Source organism: Heloderma suspectum, chromosome 7, assembly GCF_057233095.1.
Source record: "Heloderma suspectum isolate Gila_16-S chromosome 7, 16-S_ref, whole genome shotgun sequence".
In the NCBI taxonomy this organism is placed as follows: domain Eukaryota; kingdom Metazoa; phylum Chordata; class Lepidosauria; order Squamata; family Helodermatidae; genus Heloderma; species Heloderma suspectum.
In genome coordinates this window covers 36,854,021-36,872,477 of record NC_139464.1, presented here as the reverse complement: position 1 = coordinate 36,872,477, position 18,457 = coordinate 36,854,021, and the positions used below count along the sequence as shown (strand labels likewise).

At 44.8% G+C, this 18,457-nt stretch overlaps 1 protein-coding gene across 1 annotated transcript in view; it reads right to left on the bottom strand.

Moving 5' to 3' along the window:
• Positions 1–9,058, bottom strand: part of CRY1 (cryptochrome circadian regulator 1) — a 39,353-nt gene extending 30,295 nt beyond the window's left edge. Inside the window, exon 1 of the mRNA XM_084809679.1 lies at positions 8,393–9,058. Within this exon, the coding sequence (XP_084665805.1) occupies positions 8,393–8,550 (158 nt within the window). The 5' untranslated portion in view covers positions 8,551–9,058. The remainder of the gene's footprint in view (positions 1–8,392) is intronic.
• Between the last annotated feature and the right edge of the window lie 9,399 nt (positions 9,059–18,457).

Sequence of the window (18,457 nt, the reverse complement as noted above, 5' to 3'; positions counted from 1 at the left end):
TGGGAGATTTTGAGAAAATTCAGTAGGACTTACTCCCAGGTAAGCATGTAGGATTGCAGCCTAAAATACTTTTCACCCCAAACCACATCTTAACTATATGGTGGTAATCTCCACAAGTGACATTTCAGCAATGGCATAGTTCCCTATCTGCATGTAATATATGTAGGCTGTACCTTTTTAGCTTTGCTACAGCTTTCCAATTAAAGTCCTATTAGGGTTGGGGGGAACCGGGGAGCTGCCTAGGGATCTAGAAAACTGAAGTATTTCCCACGCAATCACCATTACCTAACTTCATCAAGTTTGTAAACTAACATCTTACAGCATACCTTCTCTTATTTAAATTAGAGAATTAATTTGGTGAGAACATTTACTCTAGTAGTGCAGTTAGCAGCAAACAGAACAGAAATTTAAAAACCTTCCACATTTGGTTGCCCATTTATAAATATTAAGACTACTAAGTATTTGCATCTCAACAGGTTAGATCCTCAGAATACAGAAGAGAAAAAAAGGTTAAGGGGACATTCCTACCCCTTCTCCATATTGCAGCTGGTTGCACCCCTCCCCCCAAGCCATTCCTAAGGGTCAGAGGCCCTCAGGAGAGGTTTTTGAGAGGGTGCAAATGGGCTGCAGTGGGAGAAAAGGGCAGGATAATCCCCTTCCTTGAGCTTTCTTCCATTTGTTCTAAGGATACAACCTATCTTCAAGCTCTACACTCTGAGAAACAAGTTTCCATAATACAGTTTCTGAGGAACTTGACTAGGAGAATTTTGTGACATAATGTACACTCCATTTGTATCTTACGTGCTTATTGTAAATAGAATTTATACCAGATAAAATGGTAAACATTTGTCAAAGGCAGTAATGACAAGCCTATATGGTAGAGCCTATACCATCCATCTCACACTGAATATAGCAAGTACACAAATCTGTTCATTGTAAGGAATGACTACTGTATCTCTAAATCACAGCACAGAGCGTCCATTATTTAGATTTTACGGATTAATTTGCTATGTTATGGTTAAAGAACAAATTAGGCTTCTCCAGTGTGAACCAATTTATATACTGCTTGATATTCTGTAGTTCTCAAAGCACATTTCCTTAACAGACAAATCATTCAATTAGTTACACAACCGTTCTGGTCCGCATAAAACACCAGTGGCTGAGCTGAAGTATTCAGTTAAATAAAGAAAAAGCTACCTCATGAGACAATGCTACTTACTCTGTTAAGAGTTCCCTTCAAATAACTGTTCATTTTTTCATCTTGCAGAAGCTTTTTTCTTAGCTTAAAAATACGGTATCCTAGGCAGTAGCAGCAAGTGGTACTATGAAATTCTTTAATATTCTACAGAGCATCAGGGGCTTGCAGTTTTGAAAAGGCTAGTAATGCAAGTATGACATTCTAAGCCTTAGATGTGCTGGACTACATTTCCCATTGGCTATGCTGGCTTGGGATGGTGGGAGTTGTAGTCCAACACATCTGGAGGGCACCAAATTGGGGAAGGCTGTTCCAATAAATCAATTTCTTTGATTAACAACCTAACTTGCTTGTTGTCAACAAATATGCATTTGCATTTTTGGTTCAGAATTAAGAGTAATATGGAATGTTGAGCTCCTTATTTTGCTTAAATTTTCTCCCAATTAGGTTTTAATAGACTGTTCTGGGATTAAGTGTTGTAGGCTTTATCTTATGCTGGTGTTTGTTGTTTTTATGAACGTTTGCTGTTTTATTACTGTATCAGTTTTTATTATATGAGCTTTATTGTTGTAGGCTGCCTTGGGAGGGTTCTTGCCCTGAAAGGTGGCCTAGAAAGGCTTTAAATAAATAAAACTCCAATTTTAAGAAGATTAAAACAAATACACCTTAGTTAGCTCACTACAATACAAAATCATCTACTTGCTACAGTATGCTTCTTGATGGGACATACTGATGGGACCTCCAAAGCATAACAGACGACAGTATTGCTTCTAAATACTGCCATCTACCTCTCAGGGAGCAACCCTACCTGGATAGGTGGACACCTCCGAACTCAGAGGCAACCGCCTATCCAACGCAGGGCAGGAGAAGCGCGGTGGGGATTGTCCCCTCTGTGCTTCAGCCACCCTGCATTTGCAGCTAGACAGCTGATTTCAGCTGTCTAGCTGCGGGAAGTCTGAGTGTGGGAAGTGGCGGCTGGACAACACGTTGGATGTGTTGCACTGGATTTCTGACTTCCCCGCCCTGGTCTGCACCCAGGAACGCCCTGTTTACATTGCTCCACACTCCTCTTCCAAGTGTGGAGCGCTGGGCCATTCCGCGCTGCCTACAAGGCGGGAGGGGGTGAAGGTCGGTTCTCAGGGAACCGACCTCGGCACACGGGCTCCGAGGTTGGTTCCTGGGAACTGACCTATCCTATGGCTGTCTAGCCGCTGACTAGCGTCCATAGGATTGCACCCTTGCTCATTTACCCAAAGCTAATTGCTATCTGCCCAAGGAAGTGGCTCACTGCAAGGCATTATTAGAATTTCAGAACTCTGTTACTACCAATCTGAAGTAAAGTTACTTTGCCGTTGCTGCTGAAAATTTCAGAGCGTGTGGGCACAGTATATAAACTATTACTGTGTTAGAAACTGTACCAATCTTAATGTAAGTAAAGTAAACCAGTGCCACCAGAGAGAAGCGGAGTTACCTACAACACAGAAGTAACCTTAGTACTTATTGACAATAGTTTTTACAGTAGGAAATCAGAAACACTTGTGAAGAAGGTGATATCTATTGAATCTACCTTTCTCTGAATACTATTCTTCATTTAAATGGTCAAAGGATCTTTGGGCACCTTAAAGACTAATTTTATTTATTTTATTTTACTTTATTTTATTTTTTTATGAAACTAATTTCTTATGGCATAAGCTTTTCCAGAGAGGTAGCTGTGTTAGTCTGTTGCAGCAAAAACAATGAAGAGTCTTGTGACACCTTAAAGACTAACAAATGTACTATGGCACAAGCTTTCATGGACTACAGTACACTTCTTCAGATGTATGAAGTGTTATCCAGAGTTTCAGGTATGTATGTTTGTTAACTGGCATACCTAATGCCAGAATGTTTGCGTTATTAGCAACAAATGTTTTGTGAATGGACACTGTTAATGAAGTGATTGTCATTGTTAGTACTTTCTGCATTTAATTTCCCTCTGACTTTCCCTCTGACTTTCCTGTTTACAATTATCCCCTCGCTAACCATGTATACAATATACATACACCAGCAAGTAAACTGCAGTACACACAGAAGTTTGATATGGGACAAACTTGGGTAGTTTTTGGGAAATGCACCAAATCCAGTGGTTCTGAAGTGCACATAGCAATTTGCATTTTCTTTTTAGTAGAAGATAAATCCCTGTGTGTGCAATGAGGATGAGTATTAGAGTCTGTAGAACTTTGGAATATGGGCAATGGATATAATAACCACAACATAGTTTTAACTAGTGGGGTTGCTGTGGACCCCAGCAGCTTTTTGAAATATTTGTTAAGACCTTTAAAAAATGTTTCTAGGAATACACTCCTTGGTCTTTTTTCACTTCCCTTATTGTAAGCTTACACTTCTTTTGCCAGAGTTTGTGTTCCTTTTTGTTCTCATTTGGACGAGACTTCCATTTCCTAAAGGAAGCCTTCTTGTCTTTCTATTGCTTCTTTGACTGCTCATTAACTATGTTGCCATCCTTAGAGATACCTTTTCAAATCTGCAGCGTATATTCTTACTGAGCTTCTATTATTGTCTTTTAAACAAATTCCAAGATTTTTGGAGATTTGATCCTCTAGACTCTCCCTTTCAACTTTTTTTAAACCAGCCTCTTCATTATTATTTTGCTGAAGTTTAACTTTTGCAGTTAAAATGTGACTGTGGTGGTTTTATTTCTAGTTACCTATATCTTGAATTTGATAGAACTCTGATCACTGTTCTCCATTAGTTCAGCGCCTCTTACATCTTGCACCAGGTCTTGGACACTACAGATTAAGTCCAGGATCATCTCTCTTCTGATTGGTTCCATGACAAATTGTTCTAAGGCACTATCACTTAGGGTATCTAGAAATGTCATCTTTTTGTCATGACCCAAACATATGCATTTACCTAGTCTATGTGAGAGAACAGAAGCCACTCATTACTACATTGCTTTCTCCTTCTGATACCTTTCTCATTTCTTTCACCATTTCAAAACAACCTCAGTATGTCGCTACACCTACATTATTTTTCTAGGAAATCATTCTACCCCTGCCTACAAGGAGATTTTCAGAGGCAGCACAGAACAGGTAAAGAGGGCACATTTGGTTGTACCCAGTTTTGAATAGCAGACTCACACTCTTCAAACAAGCCTAAGTAATACAGGAATTGTCATAGTGGCCCAATTATGCCTGTTTGCTATTAAGCAAGGCAGTTAGCATATAGAGCATTTATAAAGTGCTAGAGTATGCAGTGGGACCTTTCAATTCTTAACTCATTCAGAATTCATTCTCACAACACTCCCACCTATGCAATATCTCAGAAATATGCCTGTTGTACATATGAGGAAGTGTGGCCATGAGGTTCTGAGTGCACTTGGGCAAGACACCAAATCCATGGCTGGTTGAGACAGAATTTAAGCTCGTGTCTTGTAGGCTCAAGTCCACTGTTCTATCCAGTGGCACCAGATACTTTACCAGCTTGAATTCCCTAACTCAAACTATCAGTGCCACCATCTGGTAACTGAAACACAAGGGATCCACGTTTGATAATGGTACTGTTACCTTGGCCCACAGAGAGGCAACTCAAAAGGATAACAAAAGGATGGGAGAAGCAAGGACGCTTGAGCTCAATGAAATTCTCCAACCTTTACTTCAAAGCTTCGTCTGGATTGCTCCCATTCTGGTTTGCAACCCGTGTTTTGATTCGTTCAATTGGGAAGACTTGTGCATTTTAAGAAAGTTGCACATTTTGTGAATGCAAGTTCAGGAATTTATGATCATATCTGGAGAACATGCACTCCCGTTCATGGTTGTGAACGACGCATTTGAGTGATTTGCAAACTGAAACTAAATTCTCATATATCCCTAAACAAAGGAAACCATAGCGATCCATAAATAAATCAAAATTCACCCTCAGGCAATACTTCTATTAGGACCAACCAAAATGTCACAGAACTCAAAAGCCTGATTACTATTTTGTGACGTTTCGGTGACCATGAATTTCAAAAGAATAAGAGCTCCTAGGACAAATAGGAGGGATGAAACATCTATTCTACCCCCAAACCATCTTGACAAGTAAGTATAGGATTAATATTTTATCGTTATGAAATATGCTTCAATACGCCTTGACAGCACCAACTCCCAGAACTCAAAAATAAGTATCATTTTGTGACAGAAATATTAAAGCCTTTTCTGATCTATTACAACTAGGCCCCCCAATGTGGTTCGCCCTCTTCCCTCATGATCTTTTTTAATTATTGGGAAGCAAGCTCTAGATTCCAACAACTCAGCCACATTGGCCCAGAGACATTAGAAAAGGGAGAAAGTGGTGCATCTGGAGCCAGTACCTTACTTCCCTGTGCACCGAGTTAAACTGCATTTAAAAAGGATGGAAATGGATACTTTGATAACGTCACATATGTGGCGTTGTATTTGTGAATGAGACGTAACCTCTGCCTTGTACTCAGTTTCATGTGCAAATTATTGTCTTTGGTGACTAGGCAAGCCCTCACTGCAGTGATTTTGTAGCAGCGCCCACAACAGTTTTTCAAAATTTGAATTGAATAGGCCCAAACAGATTAAGGATCCTGGTGTTACCTCAACAAAATCCACATTTAGGGCGCAATCCTATTGGGATAGGCGGTCACCTCTGAACCCGGAGGTGGCCACCTATCCAATGCAGGGTGGCTGAAGCGCAGAGGGGATCATCCCCTCTGCGCTTTAGCCACCCTGCATTTATGGCTAGAAAGCTGATTTCAGCTGTCTAGCTGTGGGACCTCAGCCGGATGACACATAGGATGCATCATACCGACATTTCCGACTTTTCCGCCCCGACATGCCCCCAGGAAGGCCCCGTTTTTGCCACTCCATGCTCCTCTTCTGAGCACAGAGCTGTTCCGTGCTGCCTATGAAGCAGCATGGGGGGGTGGAGGTTGGTTCTCAGGGAACCAACCTATCCTATAGTCGTCTAACTGCTGACTAGCAGCCATAGGATTGCTCCCTCCAGCAGTATGTTCATTTTACACCTCGAAGAATTCTATACCCTTCCTGCCTCCGCAGCAAAATAGAACAAGTTGGTTTTAACAGCACCCAACAAATGGAAGTTAAATACTAATAAAAATAAAATTCACAGAAGCCTTCATACAACAGCATATCACAGACTGAAAGCAAGCAGGGCATGCCACTCACGTTCTGAGCCCCTTTTTAATGGTTCAATTTGTTAAGTAATACAGTGCATTCGAAAACAACAGTTACAGTGACACTCTTGAGGTGCTATATTATGAATACTGTAACAAGTGCACAAGGAAAAAGGCCAAAAGAAAGGAGGTCAGTAATGCCACGTGACAAGCCTAGCTAGCAATTAGGCATGGCAAGTCAGTAGGACAGCTGTAGATAAAATTCATTCATAAGTGCAATGTTAATTTTCTATACATCTCAATACGTCATGCCCAGTGTATGTATAATTCTAAGCATCTCCACCATTTTTGCTTTCACCCATTATCTAGCACTGTTATATTGTCTTTAAGATTCCATCGAAACCCTGTATTGAAAATCACATATTTTTTTTAAATGGCAAATAGATTTCATATCAGCGACATTTCTTTAAGAGCTCAAATCCAAACCCCAAAGAGCTCAAATCCAAACCCTAGCAGAAAGATGTGTTAGTTACCAGGACCAGAAAATTGCTGCAGGCCATACATGAGAATGTCAGCCCATGTTACGCAAACTAAAAGATTTGCCTCCCATTTCCTTCCCCAGTGGCTGCCGCCGCCAACACCACCAGACAGTTCTACTCCAAGTGAAAAGTTACTCTCCAATTTATCTGTGAATGGGCCATGGATCATGTTCACATGGTTCACACCAGAGACGTTACATTATCTCAGAACAGCCAGCTTCCAGCACTGGAGCTGCACTTAGCTAACTAGGATGCTTTCTGTGAAACACACCCACACGCTTTACTAGAGAGAGTGACAATCCTCTCACATTTGTTAAGAAAAATGAAATACTGTCTACACTGACTGGCGCTGGCTCTCCAGGGTTTCAGACAGGAGTTTTCACCAGCCCTACCTGGAGATGACAGAGAACCTGGGACCTTCTGCTGTACCACAGAGCTATAGCACTTCTCCAAACATTTGCTACTGATAGATAACTTTCAATACTGACAAGAAAACTATATACAGTTTGCACTCATCACATAAATGAAGTCACTAAGATAGCTTACACTGCATAATGTTTTAGTGTTATTTGGTAACACAGTCAAACAACTACATGCTGTTAAGTATAGAAACACACACAGGGATCTCCAATGGTTTATTCTAACTTTGTAACTTCTGGCAGATCTCTTTCTCTCATAAACTGTGGTTGGAAAAATCCAAGTGAGATGATGTCTTGTTTATTTTGTACAGCAACAGCAGGAACTGCATATGTAATTGCCTCTGTAGTGCTAGCGTCATGAAGAGGCTGGAAAGGGGCCAACTAAGAACAAGTCATAGCAAGCAGGAGGGGGCAGGTCAGCAGTATGATCATATACATCACCAAGGAATGACTGACCAAGTGTCTATCGCACAGCTAGGGCAGTAGGTAACTAGTATCACCTCTGGAGTCTTTAGCAGATATTGGTTGCCCTACGGGTCCCAAGGGCCTTTATGCTTACAAAGGAGTAAGAAGGTGAAATGAATTTTTTTTATTGAACCCACTTAGGTAGGAATAGGTGTATACAACCTTTTGAGTTACACAAAATGCTTCATTGCGTCTAACCCAGGCTAGAGTTCTTTATATATGGTTTTAAGTTAACACTCGGCCTTTTCCCAAGCAATAAGAGAGACAAACATCGCCCCTTATAATAGTTTACAACACAACCCTAAGCGCATTTACTGGGAAATTCAACAGGGCTTGCTCCGAAACTACAGCGCGCAGAACGGCAGCCTCAGAAACTCTGAAGCCAGCCAGCAAACAAGAGTACTCACTCCAACCAAGAACACCAATGGAACAGATGACCAAAATGCGCCCTCTTTTACTTCTGCGGGCACTCGTACGTCACGATGGTTCCAAGGGCGCTACAAAGTACCTGCATCGGCATTGCGTAACTATACGCCAACGCGCGTGCGCGGAAACCCCACGAGCCCTCCGACCACGGATTCATAAACGATCGGCTAAACAGAGAGTTGCGCCCTCGTGCCCGCTCACGCCTTTCACTCACCTCCACCGGTTGATGCCCACATTGGAAGAGCCCGCGAACCAGGGATCCAAGATATAGACGCACCGCACAGTGTCGGCTCCTTGGATGACCTCCCTCAGCGCCGGGTTGTCGTGCAGCCGAAGCCCCTTGCGGAACCAGTGCACCGCGTTCACCCCCATTTTCGAGGGTCGGCCGGCCGCTTCCCCTCCCGCGAGCGAAGTTAGGACTGGGAGGAGAGCGGGGCGGGAAACTGAGGAGTCTCGTCGGCCGTTCAAGAACAGACGAAGCCGGCGTCGCGGCTCATACCGAGCCCGGGGCCTGCCACTGAGGGGAACACCCTGGGGTGGGTCGGTGGGCGAGGTGCGAAGGAACCGCGGGCTTGCGAAAGAGGCCGCTGGACAGGAGCGGCTCTAGGACCCGGTGGAGGCGGCAGCCGCGGCCGTGGTGGTAGCGATGGCCGCCAGCGGGAAACGCATCACCCCTTCTTTTCCTCAGCTCCGCGCGCCGTCTCGCAGTTGGGGGTTGGCCTGACGGGGAGGCAGTGGAGGAGCCCCGCCAAGTTCGACGCGAGGGAGAGAGAGAGGAAGTCCTACTGGCGCTGCACGGGTAGCGGGAGACGCGCTCCTTCCTTCCTTCCCCGCTCAGCTCCTCGCCGTCCGCCCTGTGACTCTACGCACTTCTCTCGACGGACGGGTCCCGCCAAGCCCCGCCCACTGCTCCTCATTGGCAGCCTCCGCCCCATGTGACCGCCGGCCCCCTCACGTTTCTCAAATGTGTTTACGGTCCTGTGGTGAGCCGTTGAGGGCCTCACAGGCCGTAGGCGTTCGAGGAATCTTTTTTAAAACTCACACATGCACGCGCGCACGCACACAACTTCATTAATTAATAAACGGTCACGGAACGTAAATGGCTATCGAGCCCGGAGGAAAACTCGCGGCGGCCGGCGGCTGACAGGAAGCGAAGAAAGAAGGCCGCAGGGCGGTGCCTGAGCACCTCTTAACCACGCCCCTCCGGGCCGAGCGCGAGATACCCGGATGAGCACGTGGCCTCCGTGGAGGTTTTCCGAAGCGCGAGGCTTGCAGGCCAGTGCGGAGCAACGTGCGCGCGCCTTGGAGAGAAACAGCGCGAGCGTCGGGCTGTGGGCGCGCGCGCAAGGAGAGAAAACGTGCTGCTCGAGGCCCTCGCTTGGGATTAGGCGGGAGTGCGCGCGAGCTCTCCCCCTCCCCCCCTTCCCTCGCCTCGGGGAGCCTGTGGCGCCTGTTTGCACACCTGGGTGAGGCGTGGGGGGGGGGTCTCTCCGCTTGCACGGGTGCGACGGGGTAGTTAGAACCAGTAGCGAACAGCCAGCGAGAGGCGGACTCTTAAGCCCTGCCAGCTCTGTACGCGGGTCTCGTGTGGCTAGACGTGGTGGCGCCTATATAGCTGAAGCGCGGGAGGCAGCCCGCTTAAAGAGACTCACGCACACCCCTCTTTGCACACGCCGCACCTGGCCGCCGCCTTGCCGTTAGAGGACCGCAGTCCGAGGCGCATGATGCATTTATGTTATCGTAATAATTTCCCTCCGCTTTTCGCCTCAGGTGCCCTGCCCCTGCCCCAGGCAGTGGAGGCTGGTGGCTCTGATGGCAGTGGGGCTGTTAATCCATTCTGGGTTTCAGTCAGAACTCTAAAGGAGGTATCCGAGGTGCTGAACACTATCCCCAAAATGGATAGATAGATAGATACCTTAGATAACTCCTTTAGACTTCTGATTGAAGCCAGAGTGGATGCAGAGCCCCACTGACATTGGAGTCACCGGACTCCACTGCCCCCAGACAGTGGGGCAGTTGGGTATTTTTAGACCCTGGATTTAATGATATTATGGGGGGGGGGGGTTGACGGCCGTGTGTATTACTTCAGTTGTGAAGCAGGCACCCATTAATAGCCACAGATGTAGACAGAACACACTGCAGTGGTGGGTTAGGAACAGACTTTACTTGAGAGAGATAACAAGCTTACATCAAGAGGTAAGTTGGCTGAGATCAGCCTCCTGGTCAGCAACCCTTGCAGGAGGAAGTAGGAAGAAGAGTGTAGAGAGTAGGGGGAGCAGAGAAGGAAAAGGCAATAGGATGGCCAAGAGACCCCTCCCATCTGACTCAGGTACATATTAACCCTTTAAGACCAGGTTGATGCTGTTAAAGTGCTGCACTCAATATGCCAACAAATTTGGAACACTCAACAGTGGCAACAAGACTGGAAAAGTTCAGTTTACATTCCAATTCCAAAGAAGGGCAATGCCAAAGAGTGTTCAAACTACCGTACAATTGCGCTCATTTCACATGCCAGCAAGGTGATGCTCAAAATCCTACAAGCTAGGCTTCAGCAGTATGCAAACCGAGAAGTACCGGAAGTACAAGCTGGGTTTCGAAGAGGCAGAGGAACTAGAGATCAAATCGCCAACATTTGCTGGATCATGGAGAAAGCAAGAGAATTCCAGAAAAACGTCTATTTCTGCTTCGTTGACTACGCTAAAGCCTTTGATTGTGTGGATCACAACAAACTGTGGGAAATTCTGAAAGAGATGGGGGTACCAGACCACCTTACCTGTCTCCTGAGAAACCTGTACGAGGGTCAAGAAGCAACAGTCAGAACCAGACATGGAACAACCGATTGGTTCAAAATTGGGAAAGGAGTACGACAAGGCTGCATATTGTCGCCCTGCTTATTTAACTTATATGCAGAGTACATCATGAGAAATGCCGGGTTGGATGAATCACAGGTCGGAATTAAGATTGCCGGGAGAATTATCAACAACCTCAGATATGCAGACGATACCACCCTAATCGCAGAAAGCGAAGAGGATCTAAAGAGCCTCTTGTGGAGGGTGAAAGAGGAGAGTGCAAAAGCTGGTTTGAAACTCAACATTAAAAACATGAAGATCATGGCATCTGGCCCCATCACTTCCTGGCATATAGAAAGGGAAGAAATGGAAGCAGTGACAGATGTTATTTTCTTGGGCTCCAAGATCACCGCAGACAGTGACTAGCCATGAAATTAAAAGACGCTTGCTCCTTGGGAGGAAAGCTATGGCAAACCTAGACAGCATAGTAAGGAGCAGAGACATCACCTTGCTGACAAAGGTCCGTCTAATCAAAGCTATGGTTTTCCCAGTAGTAATGTATGGCTGTGAGAGCTGGACTATAAGGAAGGCTGAGCGCCGAAGAATGGATGCTTTCGAACTGTGGTGCTGGAGAAGACTCTTACGAGTCCCCTGGACTGCAAGGAGGTCAAATCAGTCCATCCTAAAGGAAATCAACCCTGAGTGAGTGCTCATTGGAAGGACAGATACTGAAGCTGAAGCTCCAATATTCTGGCCACCTAATGCGAAGAGAAAACTCCCTGGAAAAGACCCTGATGCTGGGCAAGACTGAAGGCAAAAGGAGAAGGGGACGGCAGAGGATGAGATGGCTAGATAGCATTACTGATGCAATGAATATGGACTTAAGCACGCTCCGGGAGAGAGTGGAGGACAGGAAGGCCTGGCGTGCTATGGTCCATGGGGTCACGAAGAGTCGGACACGACTGAACAACTGAACAAGACCAGGTTAAGTGACTCATGTCTCTAGTCCCTCCAACAATTTTTAGACACTGGATTTAATGATGATATTTGGGGTAGGGAGGTTAGACGGCCATGTGTATTACTTCAGTTGTGAAGCAGGCATCTAATGTTTCTCTTCCCCTTCCCGACTGCAATCCCATTCTTAGAACTGCCTCTACACTCATTATATGTTAGAATGTTTGCCAGCTCTGATTTTGAAAAAAGTATATGCTGAGCATGTGCTATTTTGCATTTTAACCTCACTTAAATAGCACTATCATGACTGCAGGAATAAAATGGGGTTTGCCCCTGGGTGGTTTATAGTTAAAAACAAACAGTAAAATACAATAACCAATAAAAGTGCATCTGTTGCAATGTTAAAGCAAACAGGTCACACCCTTGATAGAGTAAGGCTTGGAAGCTGCATTGGATCCAGTTTTTGGCTGCAATCCTATATCCAAGTACCTAGGAATAAGATCCATTGAACCCAGTGCCGCCTACTTCTGAGTAAGACATGAATATAGGAGTGCAATGTTAGTTATACTTAGAGTATATCTATTGAAACCTACTCAAAGTATGAAGAAGTCTGGCTCCAACTCCATATATGCAGTCCTGTACACCCCTACCTGGGAGTAAGCTCCATTGAACTTAATGGGACTTCTGAATAAACAGACATAGGATTAGGCTACAAGTCACTCTAAGTTTTCCAAAAGAAGCAAGGAATATGAGTATAATAAATCAGTTTCTCTTAAATATTGCCTGGTTTAAAAAAAAACACAAAAAATGATCTTGTAAAACCTACACAGATTCTCCTAAATTGGCAGGGTCTGGAAAAATCCACAACCACAGCTCACAGCCATGCACACAGACTGCACAGTAAAAACAACAACACCTCCCATAGATTGAGTACTTTGTGGTAACACTGTAGCACAAAAGTGTGGGTCCATAGCATAGATCCTCAGATATCAGCATAAATTAACATGTTCAGATTACACCATAAAATCACAAATACAATCCTTCACAGTTCCACCATTGTACAAATAATAATAACAACAACCTACTTATGGCAATCTGCTATTTTTATGGTGTAGTCCATGTGTTGTTGTTTATTCGGTCAGTCGCTTCCAACTCTTCGTGACTTCATGGACCAGCCCACGCCAGAGCTTCCTGTCGGCCGTTGCCACCCCCAGCTCCCCCAAGGTCAAGTCCGTCACCTCCAGAATATCATCCATCCATCTTGCCCTTGGTTGGTCCCTCTTCCTTTTGCCTTCCACATTCCCTAGCATCAGCATCTTCTCCAGGGTATCCTGTCTTCTCATTATGTGGCCAAAGCACTTCAGTTTTGCTTTTAATATCATTCCCTCCAGTGAGCAGTCTGGCTTTATTTCCTGGAGTATGGACTGGTTTGATCTTCTTGCAGTCCAAGGCACTCTCAGAATTTTCCTCCAGCACCATGTATGTAAACTTAAATTTGTAACGTATTTACATACAAATCTTGAGAGTCCATGAAGATCCTTGGTGTTCTTGAATTTACCCATCCCCAGAGCAATACACCCATGATGCAAATGAAAGCTCTGGTTTTTAAAATGAATTGGGTTGTTTCCGTGTAAAAACCAAGAGGGTTCATTAAGTTCTGTGCCTCAGATCACAGCATAAATTACTGCAATGGAATCCATGAGTTTTAAAGGACTGTATGTGAGCATATATGTGAGCTATGATTTGGTGGTGGATTTGGGGGTCTCCATGTAAAAATGGAGAAGGAAGTCTCCTTCACTGGAGAAGGAAATGGCAACCCACTCCAGTATTCTTGCCAAGAAAACCCCATGGAACGTATCACAAGGCTAAAAGAGATGACACCGGAAGATGATCCCCTCAGGTCGGAAGGTGTCCAATATACTACTGGGGAAGAGCAGAGGGTATTTACAAGTAGTGCCAGAAAGACTGAAGCGGCTGGGCCAAAGCCGAAAGGACACTCAGCTGTGGATGTGTCTGGTGGTGAAAAGAAAATCCGATGCTGTAAAGAACAATATTGTTTAGGAATCTGGAATGTAAGATCAATGAATCAAGGTAAGTTGGAGGTGGTCAAACATGAGATGGCAAGATTGAACATCAACATCTTGGAAATCAGCGAACTAAAATGGACAGGCATGGGCGATTTTAATTCAGGTGACCATCATATCTACTATTGTGGGCAAGAATCCCACAGAAGAAATGGAGTAGCACTCATAGTCAACAAAAGGGTGGGAAAAGCAGTACTGGGGTACAATCTTAAAAACGATAGAATGATCTCAGTACGAATCCAAGGCAAACCATTCAACGTCACAATAATTCAAGTCTATGCCCCAACCACTGATGCCGAAGAAGCGGAGGTTGATCGGTTCTATGAAGACCTACAACACCTTCTAGAACTAACACCAAAAAAAAAAAGATGTCCTCTTCATCATAGAGGATTGGAATGCTAAAGTAGGAAGTCAAGAAATCACCGGGATAACAGGCAAGCATGGCCTTGGTGTACAAAATGAAGCAGGACAAAGGCTAATAGAGTTTTGCCAAGAGAACACGCTGATCATAGCAAACACTCTTTTCCAACAGCACAAGAGACGACTCTACACATGGACATCACCAGATGGTCAATATCGAAATCAGATTGATTATGTCCTTTGCAGCCAAAGATGGAGAAGCTCTATACAGTCAGTCAAAACAAGACCTGGAGCTGACTGTGGCTCAGATCATGAGCTTCTTGTTGCAAAATTTCAGCTTAAATTGAAGAATGTAGGGAAAACTACTAAACCATTCAGGTATAACCTAAAATATATCCCTTATGAATATACAGTGGAGGTGATGAATAGATTTAAGGGATTAGACCTGATAGACAGAGTGTCTGAGGAACTATGGACGGAGGGGTCCGTAACATTGTTCAGGAGGCAGCAACGAAATCCATCCCAAAGAAAAAGAAATGCAAGAAAGCCAAGTGGCTGTCTGATGAGGCTTTACAAGTAGCTGAGGAAAGAAGGGAAGCAAAAAGCAAGGGCAAAAGGGGAAGATATATCCAACTGAATGCAGAGTTCCAGAGAATAGCAAGGAGAGACAAGAAGGCCTTCTTAAATGAACAATGCAAAGAAATCAAGGAAAACAATAGAATGGGAAAGACTAGAGATCTTTTCAAGAAAGTCGGAGATCTCAAGGGAACGCTTTGTGCAAAGACGGGCATGATAAAGGACAAAGAAGGCAGGGACCTAACAGAAGCAGATGAGATTAAGAAGAGGTGGAAAGAATACACAGAAGAACTATACAGGAAAGATCTGAATGTCCCTGATAGCCATGACAGTGCGGTCACTGAACTTGAGCTGGACATCCTAGAGCATGAAGTCAAGTGGGCCTTAGGAAGCATTACTAACAACAAAGCTAGCGGAGATGACAGTATTCCAGCTGAGCTATTTAAAATCCTAAAAGATGATGCTGTTAAAGTGCTGCATTCAATATGCCAACAAATTTGGAACACTCAACAATGGCCGCAAGACTGGAAAAGTCAGTTTACATTCCAATTCCAAAGAAGGGCAACGCCAAAGAGTGCTCAAACTACCGCACAATTGCGCTCATTTCACATGCCAGCAAGGTGATGCTCAAAATCCTACAAGCTAGGCTTCAGCAGTATGCGAACCGAGAAGTACCGGAAGTACAAGCTGGGTTTCGAAGAGGCAGAGGAACTAGAGATCAAATCACCAACATTCGCTGGATCATGGAGAAAGCAAGAGAATTCCAGAAAAACGTCTATTTCTGCTGCATTGACTACGCTAAAGCCTTTGATTGTGTGGATCACAACAAACTGGCAAATTCTTAAAGTGATGGGAGTACCAGACCACCTTACCTGTCTCCTGAGAAACCTGTACGAGGGTCAAGAAGCAACAGTCAGAACCAGACATGGAACAACCGATTGGTTCAAAATTGGGAAAGGAGTACGACAAGGCTGCATATTGTCACCCTGCTTATTTAACTTATATGCAGAGTACATCATGAGAAATGCCGGGTTGGATGAATCAGAGGTCGGAATTAAGATTGCTGGGAGAATTATCAACAACCTCCGATATGCAGACGATACCACCCTAATGGCAGAAAGCGAAGAGGATCTAAAGAGCCTCTTGTGGATGGTGAAAGAGGAGAGTGCAAAAGCTGGTTTGAAACTCAACATTAAGAAAACTAAGATCATGGCATCTAGCCCCATCACTTCCTGGCATATAGAAGGGGAAGAAATGGAAGCAGTGACAGATGTTACTTTCTTGGGCTCCAGGATCACCGCAGACGGTGACTGTATCCATGAAATTAAAAGACGCTTGCTCCTTGGGAGGAAAGCTATGGCCAACCTAGACAGCATAGTAAGAAGCAGAGACATCACCTTGCCGACGAAGGTCCGTCTAATCAAAGCTATGGTTTTCCCAGTAGTAATGTATGGCTGTGAGAGCTGGACTATAAGGAAGGCTGAGCGCCGAAGAATTGATGCTTTCGAACTGTGGTGCTGGAGAAGACTCTTACGAGTCCCCTGGACTGCACGGAGGTCAAATCAGTCCATCCTAAAGGAAATCAACCCTGAGTGCTCATTGGAAGGACAGATACTGAAGCTGAAGCTCCAATATTTTGGCCACCTAATGCTAAGAGAAAACTCCCTGGAAAAGACCCTGATGCTGGGCAAGACTGAAGGCAAAAGGAGAAGGGGACGGCAGAGGATGAGATGGCTAGATAGCATCACTGATGCAATGAATATGAACTTGAGCACACTCCGGGAGAGTGCGCAGGACAGGAAGGCCTGGCGTGCTATGTTCCATGGGGTCACAAAGAGTCGGACATGACTGAACAACAAATGTAAAAATACTGTCTCCATGGGGTGGCTCCTAAAAAATTCTTGAGGATCCATGATATGGATCTAGTGTGTGTGTGTGTGTGTGTGTGTGTTCACACAGCCACAGAGTGCTGAATTTGTGATTTTAACAGTGGTGTCCATGAACATGGGTGTGGGCTGTAATTTGATGATGGACATGGGGTGTCTCCATGTAAACATCCTTAGGATCCCAGTCCTTGATCTAGAGCCTTAGCTTTTTGTACCACAGTGTTCTGGATCATTGATTTTTGTGGTCCAAAATGGTCTGTCAAGGATGCTATTTTCTTTTTGAGATATAGCTGCCTGTAGAACTCCATTTTGTGAAGATGGGCCTGTATGTACTCATGAAACCACCAGGTTGCATTATCTTGCGCTGATCTGGTTTCAATGTGCTGTACTCCTTTTTCCCTTTTGTAAATAACCTTACTACCTATCATAATTGAATGTGTGTGCTTTATTCCAGTTAAGCCTTGGTATTAAGTCCAGGACCTTCTGCTTGGTTATCGCTACTGTTTCAAGTCTAGGACTTGGAAATAGAAGGTGCTGGTTTGGGCCCTTACTTCTTAAGCCCTAGGGGTGCTCGGTGAGGCCTGAGAGTCCCCTGGTTCAGGCTGAGTTGGTGGTTGCAGCTTACCTTGCTAGGTTGGTTTTCAGCCCTAGCATCCTTTTGTTCCAGCCCATACTGCTGGGAGCTAGGACAACCCTCTCCCTCTCTTCACATGGTAGATTTGAGAGGTCTCCATGTACAGTCCATCCAGCGCCATGAGGATCCCTGTAGATCTGACTTTCCCCCCACTTTCGTCCTATTGACACCTTTTAATCCAATCTGGTATCTTTTGCTTTCAACCATTACTTAGCATGCATGGAATTCCAACTGATGGCAGTAATAGCAGTCCTCCCCAACTAGCACAGCAGTACCATTCCTTAAGAAGGTTCCCTGACTGAAATTAAATAGTACCCCTGTACATGGCTTGCTTCTGAATAAACTGATAAAGGATCAGGCTTTATAACTAAACTTTGCGTCTGGTGTGTGGTGTGTGATTCTTGGGTACAGAACCTCTCTCAGAAAATAGGTGGCTGTTCTAAAGAGGGATAAGCTGGTATGCTCCCTTTAGTCTACACTGCAGTTGCCTGTCTGGGCCACTAGCAAATGCTCATAGCATAAGGGAAAGCTGTTTGTCACGTAGCTAGGGCGACTTCAAGCAACAGCAGTTCATTTGAGTTTAGCTATGGAGGAATCCAAAGCAAGAGATAAAACAGGTTGCATTGTAGGGAAATTGCATTGAGGGGGGTGGGGAATCCAAGACATCCAGAAAACCATGTCTTCGCTTTTAGGGTACAATCCTATGCATGATTACTTGGGTGCGAGCCCCTTCCAAATCAATGGGGCTCGCTTCTGGGTAGATATGCATAGGATTAGTCTGTGAGTTTACAGATAGGAATAGTGATTGTGCATCAGATCGAAAAGGGCTGTGGCTCAGTGGCAGAGCACCTGCTTTATATGAAGATGCTCCCAGGTTCAGGCACTGGCATCCTCAGGTAGGGCTGGGAAAACGCCTGCTTGAAACTCTGGAGAGCCGCTGCCAGTTAGTGTGAACAATACTGGGCTTAGATGGGCCAATGATCTGACTCAGTATAA